The sequence below is a fragment of the Leptosomus discolor genome, chromosome 9 (assembly GCF_034619465.1).
Source record: "Leptosomus discolor isolate bLepDis1 chromosome 9, bLepDis1.hap2, whole genome shotgun sequence".
Lineage (NCBI taxonomy): Eukaryota > Metazoa > Chordata > Aves > Leptosomiformes > Leptosomidae > Leptosomus > Leptosomus discolor.
In genome coordinates, this window is record NC_141399.1 from 21,038,909 (window position 1) to 21,054,852 (window position 15,944).

Genomic DNA, 15,944 nt, shown 5'->3' on the forward strand with positions numbered 1-15,944 from the left:
ATTACTCTGGTTCAAACGCTGTACCTCCCAATATTCAAAACAAACTGCTCTGTTATTGGGGTAGTTTGCTACAGCTGATAGGTGCTGGGAAGCATTGGGCTAGCAAACTTCTTACGAGAAATGCTCTGTAAGGTGGCAAGAATAGTGAAAGAGATTTCCAGTTCCTGCTAACTTTGCAGGTGACTTTTTCTGTAGCCACAAAGTGCAATTACTGTGTTTCAGTTTCAGTTACAAACCCTGAATCACCCTGTTGGAAATACACTATATCCTCAAAAGAGGTTTGTTGGTGAGACATTACCCTATTACTGTTCCAAACTCTGTGGATATAGGTATGAAAAGACTTCAGGAACTGGTCTGGTATGGTGTGAAATTCTTTAGGCATACCTGACAAGATTTTAGCATTAGCTACTACAACAATCCTTGCTTTACATATAAAACTCAAGTTAATGTATGCACGTTCTTATTCATGTACTCCTTCGCACATATGTTGTTTTACATGCTGTCAAAGATGGGATACTAGAGGAGATGGATCTCTGTATGGCCAGTCTTACCCAATGTTTATAAGGGTCTCTGGTTTTCAGTGCATTGTGGTGTATTGTTAATATTGACTTCATATCATTGTGTTGTAAAATAATTCTCTGAACTAGCTATTATTCTGTGTGGATGTGAAGCTGGGAGCTGTGGGCTGACATAGGCTTTCAAAAAGTCCTACTTCATAATCTTGAACAGTATCCCCAGCTCTTGCAGCGGCAATACTGACATGGTAACCCTTCCTTTAATGCACCATGCTTTAACAGGAGGGAGTTTTGAGCTGAGCAGTTTCTGTCCTAGTCGCATTTTGATTGAACCAGCAGAACTGTCTGAATAAAGAAAAAAGTGTTCATAGTGTTACCTGTAAGCAAGAGCACTAACTATGTTGTTTCTCTTGTTTTCTTGGTTCAGAGATCACAAAGGACATCTCCATGAAGAGCCTGAACACAAAGACTCTGTATGTTCACGTTATATCCACCACAGCCGAATGTTGAGAATTACATTTTTATGAATAAGACCATGTAGACTTTTTTCCACAAAAAATCAAGTCAAGTTAAATTAGTATGCTTTTAGATGAACATCCAAGTTGTGTATGGTACTTCTAATATCTCAGATTGCACATGGGATGTTTCCTACCAGTGCATGTCTAATATGCTGCTCTTTGGTTTCAAATACAATGTATTTTCATTATGTTGTCCTATGATACTGTAAAAGCTGTCCAGAAAAATGTCAGAACTCCTTAACCTTAGATATCTATGCAGTAATTTGCCTGAAAGAAATGGGACTAGTACCTCAGTGATGCTGTTCTCTGCCTGTCCTTTATGCAGAGGGCATCTTTGATTTTCTAAACCATGGGTTACCTACAAGGCTCTATGATGGAGAGAGAGAGAGAGAGGGGGAGAGAGAGAGAGAAAGAGAGATACACATACACACACCATGTTGCCATAGCTTTGAAACTTTTTTAAGGGTTACCTGGATTTATTCATTCATATTAGCTGGATTTTTGTGAAGTGTGTGGCTGTTGCTTTAAAATACTCCCTGATTTCAACACTTGGAACAATAAATTTGCTTCATCTCCAAACTTGTTTCCCTGAGTTCAGAGTATTTTGCTTCCTTATATTTGCTGAAGAAGATAACACATGGCACACTGCATAGATCAGGAAAACCTAAAGAAACTTGAAATCTGAAGATGTCCATACTGCATGCCAGTGACTGGCATTTGGGTTCTGATACTGACAGGTTTCAGGGATTTTGTTCGGTTAGGGTTGTTGGGGAGGGTTGTTCACTTTGGCTTCAGATTTAAAAGCAGTACTAGATTGAAATTAGCGTTGGATTTTAGTTTTATAATAGTCAATATAACTTGCCAAATGTGTTTTAGTGTCAACTTGTGTATCTGTAGGCAAGTGAAATAACACTTAGGCAACGTTTTTTCAGTTTGAAGATGGTTTTTGACTAGTTAACTTAAACTAGAAACTTAAGCACGCTTAAGTTTCACTGCATTTCAATAATGTTGTTAATCAGTGTTGAAACTTGCTATTGTACAGTGTACTGGACCTGAGAAGGTACACGTGTGTCCAGCTGCTTTTGCTGCTGTGCCTTTAGTGGCTTCCTGAGAACAAGATTATGTACACTGCAAGCAAGAGTATTAGTAGAGTAACCTTTTGTAAGAATAACAAAGTCTAGCTTGGCATGTTTTTCGACTGCTCTGTTTTTCATCTTTACACTATGAATATAAACCAAAGCTTTTTTGTGATAACACTATGTTAGTGGGAATAACTATAAATAAATGTTCTGTGTAACTACTGTGCTCTAGTGGACCATACCAAAATTGTTAGTACTCATTTGAAGTAAATCAAGTCTGGCATTCAACTTACTTAAAATTATTTTTATCAGTCTTAAAAATATCAGTGCCTGAACCTTCTGAATCACTGGCCTTTTCAGTTTAATGAATGTTGGACATCACCCTCTACCTTTTCCTGTAAGTCAGCTTGCTTATCTTCTTGGTGACGTAGTGACATGGAAATCAAATTTGTGGGTTTTTTTTGGTTTGGGTGTTTTTTTGTCACATTAAAAATATCTAGGTTATGTCTTCTGCAAAGGTGAGATTGCTGTTCCTAAGCTGATAATTTCACTTTATTATTTATGAAGCATAAATGAAAATGGCAAGTGATTGCAATCACATTCTTAATGAGACAGTCTTAAGGGGACAAACATGACTTGTGTTTTTAAAGAGTTAGTTGGGATTGAACATTTTGTTTATGTGTGGGGTTTTTTATTTCTAAGGATGTTGTCTGGCCAAGTTCCATGTAAGGGCTGGATTAGATTTTATATATGTGTGTGTGTGTGTGTGTGTGTGTGTGTGTGTGTAGATATATATATATACACACACACATATATATGCTTTCCAGTGAATTAAAAGTCCAGCCAAGATTAAGGAATTCACTCTGAGTTACAAACAGAAAAAGATAATCTTCAATAGAACCTTTTTTCTTTCTCAAATATATTTATAACTGCTTAATGTAAAAAATAATCTGCCCTTAAGAGAAGAAATACTTCTTGTGACCTTAGTCCAATAATGTCATACTTCACATGAGGTATAGTTGAATTGGGTAAATGGCAGCTTTATACTGAAAATGAAAACTGCCCTTTCCCTTGACTTTACACATGAGCTTTCGCTGTGAAGAAGTTCTGCAGAATAGCACTGCCTGTGATGCGCTGTTAAAATAGATGAAGGTATGCTGATAAAACTTACAGCCAGAGGTAAAGGATTTAAATTATTCACTCACAGGAAAGGGGTGAAGGAAAAATACCGATGGTATTTCTGTATGTCTCCCTTAGTTCTTCAAGACCTATGCAAAAGACAAAGTTAGAAAAGACAGCACTTTATTTTTGGATTAGTCTGGTTAGTTCATGCATGAGGCTGCATGAAGGTTGCTGTATTAGCGTAACTACCCATTACCTGCTTTTCAGAGAGTGCTTATGGAATAACAGAGTTTATACTGTACTCTGAAGAGCAACCTGAAAACCAGAGGGAGGCAAGCCATTACTTCAAGCAAAGGAGATTATGATAGACTACAAACTAGACATGAAGCATAGCTGTTGTTTTTTTCCATCCTGTTTCACCACCACTTCATGTGCAAATGGGAAGTTGGAAGAATGCTTTCATGTGAATTTCTAGTCTTACTACAAAAAAAAGAGACAAAATATGGCCAAAAAGATAGTGAAATGTTAAATTGCTTTTACAGAGTCTCCACAGTGTAGGTACACAGTGCACCTGTAATGTACCCCTTCTATTCAGACACTGCCCTAATGGAGGAATGCTGCCTCCCTGGTGCTTCATATTTTAATAGATATGACTGTCTCCTAGATTTGTCTTGACGTCATCTACCTGCATTTCTTCCATTTTAGTAAAATACAGATAGATATATTCATCTTGCTTGAGCTGGAAGTAAATGGTACCACACTTTGAGCAGTGTAAGAAAGTACTTGCTCTCAGTGTGCGAGCAGGGAATGGTGGAAGTCTCATTCCAAGTGGCAGTGTGGCACAAAGGATTATCTCTCAAAGAAATGCAAAACTCTGTTCCTTGTCAAGGAGTATGTTCAGCTAGCCCTAAGTCTGTTTTTAGAGAAGTTAACCCAAGGGGTTTTTGTTGGTTTGGTTTGGGGTTTTTTTTACCTTGTTGCTTTTTAGTTTCTTAGCTGTGGCTTTCTGTCCACATCCGCGTACTCCTCATGGGTTGTGATGACCGGAACAGAAACCGAAGTGTGCCCTTTCACTCTTCAGTCTGATCATATCACAAGGCTGGAAATGCCCATAAATGCTATTGCTGTCTTTGGTAGGATCAGTAAAAGCTGGCAGAGGGGAAAATTCAATATGCGTAGGACAGATAATGGAAGAATGAGACCAGAGTTTATCAGAGCACACTGCTGAAAATGCTTCAGGGTCAGTTATCTCTACATCAACCTTTTACATAAGTAGCATGTCATTAAATAATTTTGTTTCAGAATTATAGTTTAATTTTACTTTCACCTGCTGCTTTCTCAGTTGGCTATGATGTGTTATCTCTAAAATGTACTGACAGTGAACATTAAGAACAAGCTGTGACCCATTTGGGTGAACTTGGGCTTTTTCTACCTTCCTTCTTGACATCCATTTTTAATACTTTTTTTTTTTTTTTTTGTTATTCTGGATAATATCATTACTTGAGAGAATTTGTCTCATGGGGTCTTGAAGTGGGGAATGTTTCCTACTAATTTTTTTATTGAGGCTTTTAATGCACTTCTGTAACCTCATCTAGGTTGGGCTAATAATAGTATCTTGACTTGATATGATACTCTTCAGGATTTATATACTTCAATTAGCTTCCCTCTTAAATAGCTTGTTATAAAAATTAGGTCCCAGACCACTATTGTGTCTCTCTGCATAGAGAAAAACACCCCCTAGGCACTCACGGGACTGTTACGCCATTTATTGTACTCTGTGGGAGTTTATATCCTTGAATTCTGATGCAGTCTGACCTTCCATTGTTGCCTTTCACCTGATAGCAATACAGCACTTGGACTCATTGAAATGTGTGCAGCATCCAGTGATCTGCAAGAGTTGGACTCTGCTGAACGAGCTTTTTACTGTTGGGGAGCTGTAGGCACTGGTACAAAATAGATCTGTTGTTACAGCTGTATCCAGAAATTATGGTGCTGTGGCTTAAAAAAATGGAGGTATCTTCCCCCCCCGCCCCCTAGTGCTCTCCCCCCCTGGCCTATTTCCCTTCCTTGTCTCAAACAACACCCCCTTGATTCTGTGGAGGCTGGTTTGGGCTCAAAGTGATTTGCTATCAGTCCCATTTCCAGCAGCTAGGAATTCAGTAGCTGATCGTAATTGGCACCCTTGACAGCATATTTAGCAGAAGGGCTTGGCATTGACCGAGACTAGTGGCAGGATGACATCCTCGTCAGGCTTAGCTGAGATACACCAGTGAAGCTGTACAGGCAGTATAGCAACAGGGCTGGCTCTTCCCTGTCAGTCCAGTTTCCATCTTTCCTCAGAACAAATCAATGTAATGGTGGGTCAGGCTAGCTATATACCATAGTAATTGTATTTCTTTTTTCAGGTGAATGTAAAGCAGTCAAAAACTTGCACTTCTGTTTTGCTTTCATATAGTGAAAAAGTAGTGACTATTGGTATCCTTCTGCAAGTGACATCTTTCCAGAGAGAAGAATGGTTTTAAGGAGAGAAAAAATAAAAGTTTCTCCTCATCCTGTTGTAAGTTGAATAGCAGCTAATCAGCTGTATGGCCCTTTTGCAACTCCGAATCTCTACGTTTTTCTGTCAGCAAAGGTGGAGTCTAGGTATCCTTGTCATTACTGGTTAAGCAGAAAACAATTATTCAGTATGTAAAGTAATCTTTTTGCTCTTTATCTGTAATTTCTTATGGGATAGACTCTTGATACTGGTTAAACAGATTGAAAAAAAATAAGGCATGCTACTGCATAACAAAAGGTGAACTTCCAGATAGTCTCAAATTGTCTCCTTTAACATCTTTCTTTCGAAGATGGAATGAAAGAGTGGCAGCACAGTGCCATCCATCCAGAGAAGCAGCTTTACTGTATGAACACTATTTGCTGAGTTAATTTTACTCTTGCTGTGCTGTGAGTGGTGGTTAACAGGGATTGGGGGAGGGTGTGCCTTCAATTATCTAATGTTTTCCCCAGTTAAAATGTTTATGTAACAAATATAATTATAGATTTTATGTAATTGGGGGGGGGGGGGGGGGAAGGGTCCTATTTCAGTATGTCTGGGTATTTCAGTTAATTGCCAGTCACTCTCTGTACAAAGTTCTAATCAGGGGTCACAAAGCTCTTCAGAAGACTTCTGAAGTTTCTCATAGATGCAGTTAGAATAAAATTGCCTCTTAAGATACTTATTTTTTTTCCTTGGATCAGAGATAAGGGAGTTCTGTATACAGTGTCCTAATTTCACAGTTTGTTGCAGTTCTCTCTAGTGTTCAAAACAGTGCAGTTGAAATCCCCCAAATAAGCAAAATGCACCCTGGCACTTAATATTTGCTGTATTTGATCAAGTATGACAGCTGGACAGCTGTGCTAAGGTACTTCCATAGAATGTCATCTGTAGTATACCTGAAGGTCAAATTTCCTTTACTTTTCAAGTCAGCAATTTTGCGAAGGTGAAGACTACAAAATTTAGAGACGTGTTCTGTCATTAACAGTGCTGGCAAACCCCAAAATCATGGGATCTTTGGAACTTCATTGCTCATGGCTATCATATGCCAGGCATTGCAAGTGGGAAGAGGGGAAGAGATAGAAGCAGCATGGCAAATTTAATTTAGGAGATCTTATACTGCAGATCTCTGTTATGGACATGATACAATGTAAACAAGGATGAAGGATCCTCAATATTCCTGAAGATGTTTGTAAGATGGAAAAGTTGCTTACTGTGTCAACTGAACAAGCCAAAGAGGAGGCTTATGCTCTTAGAAACAAAGAACTTTACAGCAAAGGGAGTTGCAAAGGATGAGTAATTAAACAAGAACTCATAATTTCGTACTCTTGCTAAACAACACAAGTACCAAAAAAAGCAAGTATTGGGCTGTATAAACAAGACTATCTGTAGGCTGAAGAATTAATCTTTTCACTGAAGTACTGATAAGGTTTCTACTGCAGCACTGTGTCCAAGTTTGGGAAGCATGCTGGGAAGAAGTTGTTGACTATTTGGAGGTAAGCCAGTGAGGAGAAGCAGGAATAAGGTCTGGGAAACATGACCTGTGGGGAAAGCTTGGAAGAATTGGCACGTTTAGCCTAGAGCAGATAAGACTGAGGGTGAGATGTGATAAGTCTTCCAATAAATAAATAGTAATTGCAAAGAGAATAGTAATGAACTAGTTTTCAAGAGGCTTGCAGTTACGTTAAATGGGAATTTAGGCCACACATCAGGAAGAGCCTTCTGATGCTAAGAATAATCTGCCCCTAGAATGGGTGGCCAAGGAAGGTGACAGGATTTTCATCAAGGGCAGGTTTAAGAAGGGGTTATGAGAGGGTTTCCAAGGAACAGCTAGGATATAGATTGTTCTTCCTGGAGCTGGGGGTAGACTGGAAAATGTCTCAAAGCCTTTTTTGACTCATTTAAATTTATTTTGTCACCTAGGGAAAAGATAAGTTTTCAAAAAAAATTATTGACAAATTTCAGCCTGTCATTAGCTAATAATGAAAATTACTGTGGAAAGAAGAAAATAAACAGTTCATTAGTTCTAAAGTATGTTTTCTATTCAGATAATCTAGTATAATGTGTCTATTGTTCTGATGTTTGAACACCTCTACGGCACCTTGAATGCTTTTACTGTGCTCTATTTGATTTTATATTTAACTATATTCTAAGGTCAACTGAAAGAAGCATGCCAGCACAAATGCTGCTGAGATGAGTCAGACCTGCGTTGGAATATACATAGTAGGCTATTCTGTGTGTGGTTTATCAGCTATCCTCTGTACAAGCCAGATGCACTAGCAGACTTCGCTAGCAATATTTGGGTACCTTCAAGAATATATCATTCACCTGAAGTTAAACAACTAGCATCTAACTTAAATGATCAACTCTGTCAGAGGAATTAAAGTGACTGTAATAAAGGCACAGAAAGGGGATTAAAAAGACCCAACAGAGGTTACATTTGTCTATGTGCATGATGGCTACTTGCCCCGAAGGGCAACGGAGAGGACACACTCAAACCGGAACATTTAGGTTATACTGCAAACCATTGGATTATACAAATAGCCTTGTGGACTTGGAAGGAGCTTACTCCTGATCTTAATTCTCCAAATGAATTAGCACAGAAAAGTGGCTTGGATTCCCCTTTACCTTTTGTTTTTACTTGTCTCTTTTTTAAAATGTCTTTCTCCACTGCTTTGCTCTCTTTTCAGTGGCATAAACTTACAGTTCAAAACTAACAAAGCAGATCAACTGGTAAACAGCCAGTTTCCCTTCCCTAAAAATAAATTAAGGAAAAATTTAGTATCTCTCTGAAGAAAAAAAAAAAAAAGTCCAAAGGCAGCCACGTACTGTCTCTTAATCACAGTGATTATGTGAGGATGTAATCACTGATGATGCCATGGTATCAGAACATCTGTATTTGTGATGTTTCAAGTGGACTGATGGTCAGCATTTCAGGATCAATATTCTTTTCTAACGTATGTCTGGTGCTAGACTTTCTGCATTTTGTAATACAGAGTTCTGAATCTCAGCTTTTACAGAAGGCCTTACATCTCTTCCACTCCATGACCACTGAGTACAGCCACTGCCCTGTGAATCTGTGCTTTCATTATTATCACTTCTGTACATTAGCCAGAAACTACTGATTATTTCAGGCTATACATAATCCAAATAGATGTCTTCCTTCCCTCAAAGAAAATAGCAAAGAACCAGTAACATGCATTGTTAAAAAGTGGAAAAATCTATGAAAAGGTAATACAAATATAGACTTAATTGTCTGTGTCCAAATTACATTTTTCTGACTGTATCATCAAATACAAAATACAAACACAGAAGGCATACTATGAAGAAGGACAGCAATCTTATCAAAACTGAGTTTGACAAAATTGTCGCTGACCTCTACTACAGTGTAAGATGCTGTTTTCAGCTGGTCTCTCAGTGGATCCACAGGCCTATAATTAGGGTAGATTTCTTAGGAGATGGACTAACCTGAAGTTGCTCAGCGAAACACTAAGGATCTCAAAGCACTGCTTTCTTTTTCCGTACTTGCCTGTGATGGTACAACATTGCAACATTGTTCTTTGGCTGTGAGCTGCTTGCGGGAACTGGCTGTACAGCGGTTTCTCATTCCTGACCCTCTATTTGAGTTTCTTGTTTATGGACTCAAGAGATTATTAGACTCAAAGCTGTGTTTCTGAAGCAGGACTTTGTGCTGAACCTGAAAGGCAGGAACATGGTGACTGCTGCCAGGGGGTCCAGTCTAACTTTTTATTTTTCCCCCATCACTGACACACTTTGAACTTCTTAAGAATGGTAGTCCTGTTACTTTGTTGTTTTCCAAAAGGGCATTTTGCAGCTGACAGTTCAATAATGTGTATTTATATTTTTAAACATTAAGGGTCTATTTGAAGACTTGGTTCTTGGTCTGTCCTGAGTTAATTCCTGCTCTCAGATGTTTTTTGTGATGTGCCTGAGTTGCTAAATGAAACTGTGACTGTACTCATTAATTACATCATGTATGTGACATGAACAGTGAAGTCACTGAGAGGGGGAAAAATCCAAACCCATGATTTCTGTTAAGGCAAAGAAATATGCTGATTATTTTGTAGGGTTGCATTTTTAGAAGTTAATACATTAACTTGAAGCCTATGAGTCCTGTCGTGCTTTCGACTTGGCTCGGTAGCAAAGTATCAGCTGTCTGCTATATTCCTCCCAAAGCTGCCATTCAGAGCCTGAATCCAAATTAATCTTTGTTGTATGATGTCAAAACAAAAATAGAGAAACTGACCCAGGAGTCACCAGCAGCATGTTAATTCTTAAACAGTTTTCATTATAATAGAGGGGGGAAGAGAAAAGAAATGAAGTCGGAACAAAGTGAAAGATTCTAATGCAATTTTATATAATAAAAAGAAAGAGAAGACAAGGGAACAAACACAGAGTGCATGTAGTCTTTATTGCAAGATTGTCTCCTCAAGCAGATGGGTTTAGGGAGTTAAGAGTTGCAAGGGGCCAAATTAATTTACGTGGGGCAATAATATCAAACAGTGTTTATACACCTTTGTAATTACAGGCCTAAAATATTGCCAATTTAAGACTTTTTTTTTACATGGAATAAGAATAACTTTGAAAAAATGTATCATTCCCTTCAAAACAGTTATTAAAATATTTTATAGTTGTAGCTAGCAGGTTTGTGTTATGTGGGGGTGTCAGCATTTTGCTGTATTACTGATAATATATATAACATTATCAGTAGAAGACAGTTACAGTGGGGCTTCTCTTTTTTGAGGGTCATGGAGGTTGGTAATATGATAGTCTTAATCTTATGGTCATTTTAACAAAAGAAAGCAAATTAATTTCATTTTGGGGCTCTAAAGCAAGTGTGGAGCTGTAAGGTTAACAGATTTTTCTACCTGCTCATGTCTCTTATTACAATGCTCCAGAACCAGTTCAGAAATTTTACTAGCCTTGTTGAATGTACCCCTTAAACTGGAAAGACTTTCTCAGAGCAGTACCTTTGTCTCCTCACGTAAACATGTTAGTGCCATTTATAAAAGGCAGGTGTTGTGCATGTATGTCAGCAATGAAAGGCTGTCTACGATGCTGGTTGTTTCAGAAAGGAGTTGCTCCCCAGTGCCAGAATTTAGAACACAATGAAATCACCAGGTGAAGGTGGTGGTACCAGTTAGTGTCAGTAATAGCTGAAGTAGTCATCTGAGCACAATTCTATTGCATAGAGTTGTTCTTATTTAATTTTGCTTTCAGCATCATAAAACTTGCAACCTGCTGACCATTGAAGGTATGAATCGTAACAATGAAACTAGAGAGAAACTGAGAGATCTCAACCTTTTTTTGCTTCTAAAGTAAAGATCCTAGTTCCTGTCTTCAAAAATAAAGCTGCACCCATGTTCTCTGAAAACCAGCTAGTCTGAATAACTGTTGCATTTAAGGAAGTCAAGGGATGTTACATAGAAAAGCTTCTTGCAGGATGGGCTGCCAGAGCACTGGTGAGCGATCACAACTCCGCAGTATTATGCTGAGGAAAAAGAGGCAGTTTCTGAAGGAGACTTCATCTGCTAGTGGTTTTGCAAAGAAATTTAAAAGTGGCACTTTGGTTTTTTGAGCTTAGTAGAACGCCCATGTACATCTGGAAGAATTGCTGCCTGCCTTCAGTAAGATGCTTCACTTAATCAGCAGAGTGTTGAATTTTGTGTTACATCCAGCTTTCAGATAGACTTAATGTAGTGATTAAATGGCTAATACTAAAACCATAGACAAGCTGCAATGTGTTATATTAATTCAGAGGTGGCAAAAGTAGAGAACATGATACAAATGGGTGCATTTGGGAGAATAATTTTTTGTAGCAGTTGGTCAGACATACATAACTTGACCAGGAGTTTATACTATTATTATCCATAATAATGCAATACAATACAATAATGAGTTCAAACAAAGGGGGTGTACAAGTGGAGACATAGATTTAATCAAGGAAAGTGAATATTTACACCAAAATTTAAATATTTTTGAGTTTAATTAGTGAAGGTCTTAGGGATTTAAGGTCAATAGTAAGTTAGTAAGAATTTGCGATGAGAATGGTGGTTGCTGGTACGTGTAATTTCTGGCTTTCTATTGGATAGCCTATTTTTTCTAATATAAGAATGATATTAGAAATTACTTCCCACAGCTCATCTATATTTACCGTTTTGAGAGATGACAGTGTAATGTCCTTCATCCTCCCATTCTTTGGAAAAAGCTTGTAGTAAAGAAAACCTAGACCTGATATGCTTCTAACAGCTGAGGCTGAAACTTAGTCCAGTTCTCAGCAGTTGAGAGTTGATTCAGAGTTGAATTAATAACTTTTTTACATCTCAAGTACATATCTAAAGTACGTATCTAAATCACTGACCTTGAAACTTCTTAGAAATATTAAACTAAATATGATTTTCTTTTCAACTCCTTGAACTATTGTTTCTTTCACAAATGGAAGCAACTCTTACCATTGTCTTCCTTGTCAGGATGGCCAGTTGGTACAGTGTGGTACATAAGATCTTGAGCTGCTGTGTTCCTCATTGCTACACAAGAACAGGAAATAAAGCACAAAATAAAACAGATTCTATTTTTGTGTTGCTTATCTATTGCTGGAAGTAGGGGAGTTCGTTCTGTCCTTAGTATCTCTATTAATTTTCGTGTAATTTGCTTTCCCCTGTGGCTAATAAGAGGATCAAGGCCTAACATTAAAATGAGATGTAACAAATGATGGAAAAGTGAAAGTGAGCTGGAGGATGAAAGCGTTATCATGGGCTTTCTGGGGCTCTCAAATTTGTATGCAAACCTTGAAACTGAAAGGGATTGGAAGGGCTGGGTTTTTCCTTCCCCTTCTTCACCTCTTTCTGTCCCTTCCCTCCCATTTGCTCCACTAGAAAACACTGCAGTTTCACAATCACTTTGACAAAAACTGGTATGTGGAAACATTTGCATGGTCTTTGTTCATTCCTATGCAAAACATGATTTATTGAAGGTTGTAGCATGACAAGGTAGCATCTGAATATACAAGCACACTTTTCCCCAAGAAAGGAGGCTTCACTTGTCTTTACCCACTTTAAAGTTGAGTCATTTCCTATAAATACACTGAACAGAATGAGGATTTAGGCATGAAACAGTCTGTACTAGCATTTTAAGAACCAATTTTGTATTTTTTGTACAGTTGAAATACATGCCAGGCTAATCTTAGAATGCCTTTTAAAGCTTAGCAAGGTCAAGTAAGTGCTTTGTGCAATCACACACATAAGTTGTGTTTAACTTTTCATTAACTTTTCAGTGTGCTAAGAAATATGCATAATTCATTTCCCTGCTGTTTTTATGTAACCATATGATAAATGAATAGGAGAGGGGAAAAAAGATGAGAGATTGGTGAACGACTACGACTGCCAACTCAAAAGAGCATGCCACTGTATAGCTTGATTTTTATTCAGATCCCAGTAAGTTATATAATTAAAAGAATATTAATCTGTACTAAGTACATCTACTGGAACACCCCCTTATAATTGTAGAACTTTGCAGTAATTACTGCTTTAGTATAGACTTTCTGATTAATATATGCCATTGCAGTTCATTAAAAGTAAGTAATGGGTGTACATAGTCTGTAAAAAGTTTTAAGAAAGGGATGAAGACTTGCTTGTATCTCTTTGCTGTGCTATGAAAGGCAGTTGCTTTTCCTTTACTCTTGTAAAGGGTTTACTCTTGTCTTGTATAATAAAATACCCTTTTTTCAGATACTCAGTCTTCATACGTAGGCTTGCTTTCTTTGGTCCTACACAACTGAACACACACTTAAGACTGTCCTCTGTGCTTATATTCAGATTACAAGATGATCGCAGTATCTGGGCAGATACTACTCCCACCATGTATGAGTTAATTTGGTGCCTCATCTAAACCTTTGATGTTTGCCCTAGTGCAGAAATTGTTGAAACTCTCAGAGCATTGAATCAAATGTGTATTTTCAGTTTTGCCAATTGTTGGAGACTAAATGTAGGAACAACTAATGGTCTGGTTTAACCAAGAAATAAACCAGAGACAGTAGAAAACTTAACAAAGAAACAGTGATAGCTTACTTTTCAAGACCTAGCCCTGCCTGCCTCCTTCAGCTGTTTAACAGAATGGTTCATCTTTGGTATCTCCATTCTGTGCAAATACTTCATTCCTTTCTTCATCAACAGAAAATGTAAGGGAGCAGTTTGGAGTAAGCAGAGGTAGTGGGGAGAAAGCCTTGATGCTCATCCCAACCTCTTAATTCCTGGACAAAACAAGTCATTGAACTGCAAACTGGAGGATTTCTGAAGGAGTCAAGGACTTCCTTGTTTCACCAGTCATCCCAGAACTGTTTCAGCAAGCCATCATGGAAGGACTGGCAGATCACCCCCCATGATCTTTTCAAACGTTATTCTAGCTTTTGTTTTCCAGCACATCCCAGTTCATTCCTGCTGCTGAGATCCAAGCTTTCTAGGCATAATGAGGACAGCTAGCTGTGTGTAGTAACGTTTTTTAGTTGCCATGCTCAGAAAATGTGGTACGTTATATTTTTTTTTCTTCCACTGTTCAGTCAGAAAATTATTTTGGTGAGATATATAAATTGTAGAATAATATATAAAAATATTTGCCTCATTAGGTAGTGTTTGTAAATGAGATAGCAGACTAGTAGCAAAATACCATTTGCATAGGCATTGCAGAGAAACCTAAAACATGCGAGTTCCATCTTAAGAAAATAATACTTTTCCCAATGACTTGTTTGTGTTTAGGGTATCACAGATATATAAGAAAAAGTTTAAACCATCTCTAAATCTTAAAACTTCAGGGGTGGGTGTCTGAAGTTTGAACTGCTCAAAGCATCTTCAACTACAGCAGCTTACCCAGGACTTTGTCCAGCTGGGTTTTGAATATCTCCAAGGATGGAGAGTCCACAACCTCTCTGGGCAATCTCTGCCACTGTCTGACCACCCTTACAGTGAAAAAAGGTGGGGTTTGGGTTTTTTTATGTTCAGATGGAATTTCCTGGAATTCAGTTTGTGCCCATTGCCCTGCCACTGGCACCACTGAAAAGAGTCTGGCTCCGTCATCTTTGTTCCCTGCCATTAGGAATTTAGCCACATGAATAAAACCCCTCTCAGCCTTTTCTTCTCCAGCTGTACAGTCCCGGCGCTCTCAACCTCTCCTAATATGACAGATGCTCCAGTCCTCTAAACCTCTCCCTAGCCCTTTACTGAACTTGCTGCAGTACATCCATGCCTCTCTTGTACTCGGAGCCCACCAGCACTGGACCATGCACTCTTGATGTGTCTCACCATTGCTGAGCAGCGGGCATGGATCACTTCGCTCAACCTGCTGGCAGTGCTCTGCCTAATGCAGCGCAGGAGGCTATTTGTCTTTTTTGCCATTAATGCAGAACCTTTTTAGATGTTTTCCCCTCTCTTATCTGGGGCAATCTATTGACACTATAAATGTATGCTGATGCAAATAAAATCAGAATTTATTGTCTGAGAAAAAACTATAAGCAGTTTTAAACTGTGGGTAATTTTTTACCTAAAAGTTTCAGATCAATATAAATCAATGTGTTGCTGAAATGCTACAAGAAAACAAAAAGCTGAATGAAAAATAAAGAGAAAAGGCTTGTACTTTTTCCATCCATAATGCATGCCACATCCACATTTTTTCCTTCCTGCTGTTTGCACTCATCACTAGCATACGTGTCCAAGATCATTAGACAGATGCACAGATTTAATTATAAAACAATATGAGAGATAATACTATTAAAGTGCCTAATTTAGATGTATAGTCTCCTTAAATTCCTTTCCAGAAAGAAGCAAACGGTGATACTGCAGAGATCTTAGAAGACCTGGAATGCCACCTGGATGTACTTACTTCTCATTGTTTTCTATATGTGTGTATGTATATATATATATGTATGTGAGCACATACACACTGGAGTCTAAGAAGAATGCTCCGAACTTCAGCATCGTGGTTCAGTATAACGAATATAAGCCTCCGTACTCATGGTGATCTATTAAATGTACAGGTACAATTCTGGTAAGAACCCACTCTTTTAAGAATTAAAGCCTGCAGGCGAGATCACACGCAAACGTTAGGGCCGTACACACTAAGAATGTGAACTGTCTCACTGCTGCCATTTCCATTCGCGGTTGACCAC

At 38.2% G+C, this 15,944-nt stretch overlaps 1 protein-coding gene across 1 annotated transcript in view; it reads left to right on the top strand.

Annotated features, from left to right (window-relative positions):
* The window catches only part of IARS1 (isoleucyl-tRNA synthetase 1), a 104,109-nt gene extending 102,503 nt beyond the window's left edge, over window positions 1-1,606 (top strand). The window contains exon 33 of the mRNA XM_086470502.1: window positions 943-1,606. Coding sequence (XP_086326628.1) covers window positions 943-1,025 — 83 coding nt within the window. The 3' untranslated portion in view covers window positions 1,026-1,606. The remainder of the gene's footprint in view (window positions 1-942) is intronic.
* The last annotated feature ends 14,338 nt before the right edge of the window (window positions 1,607-15,944 follow it).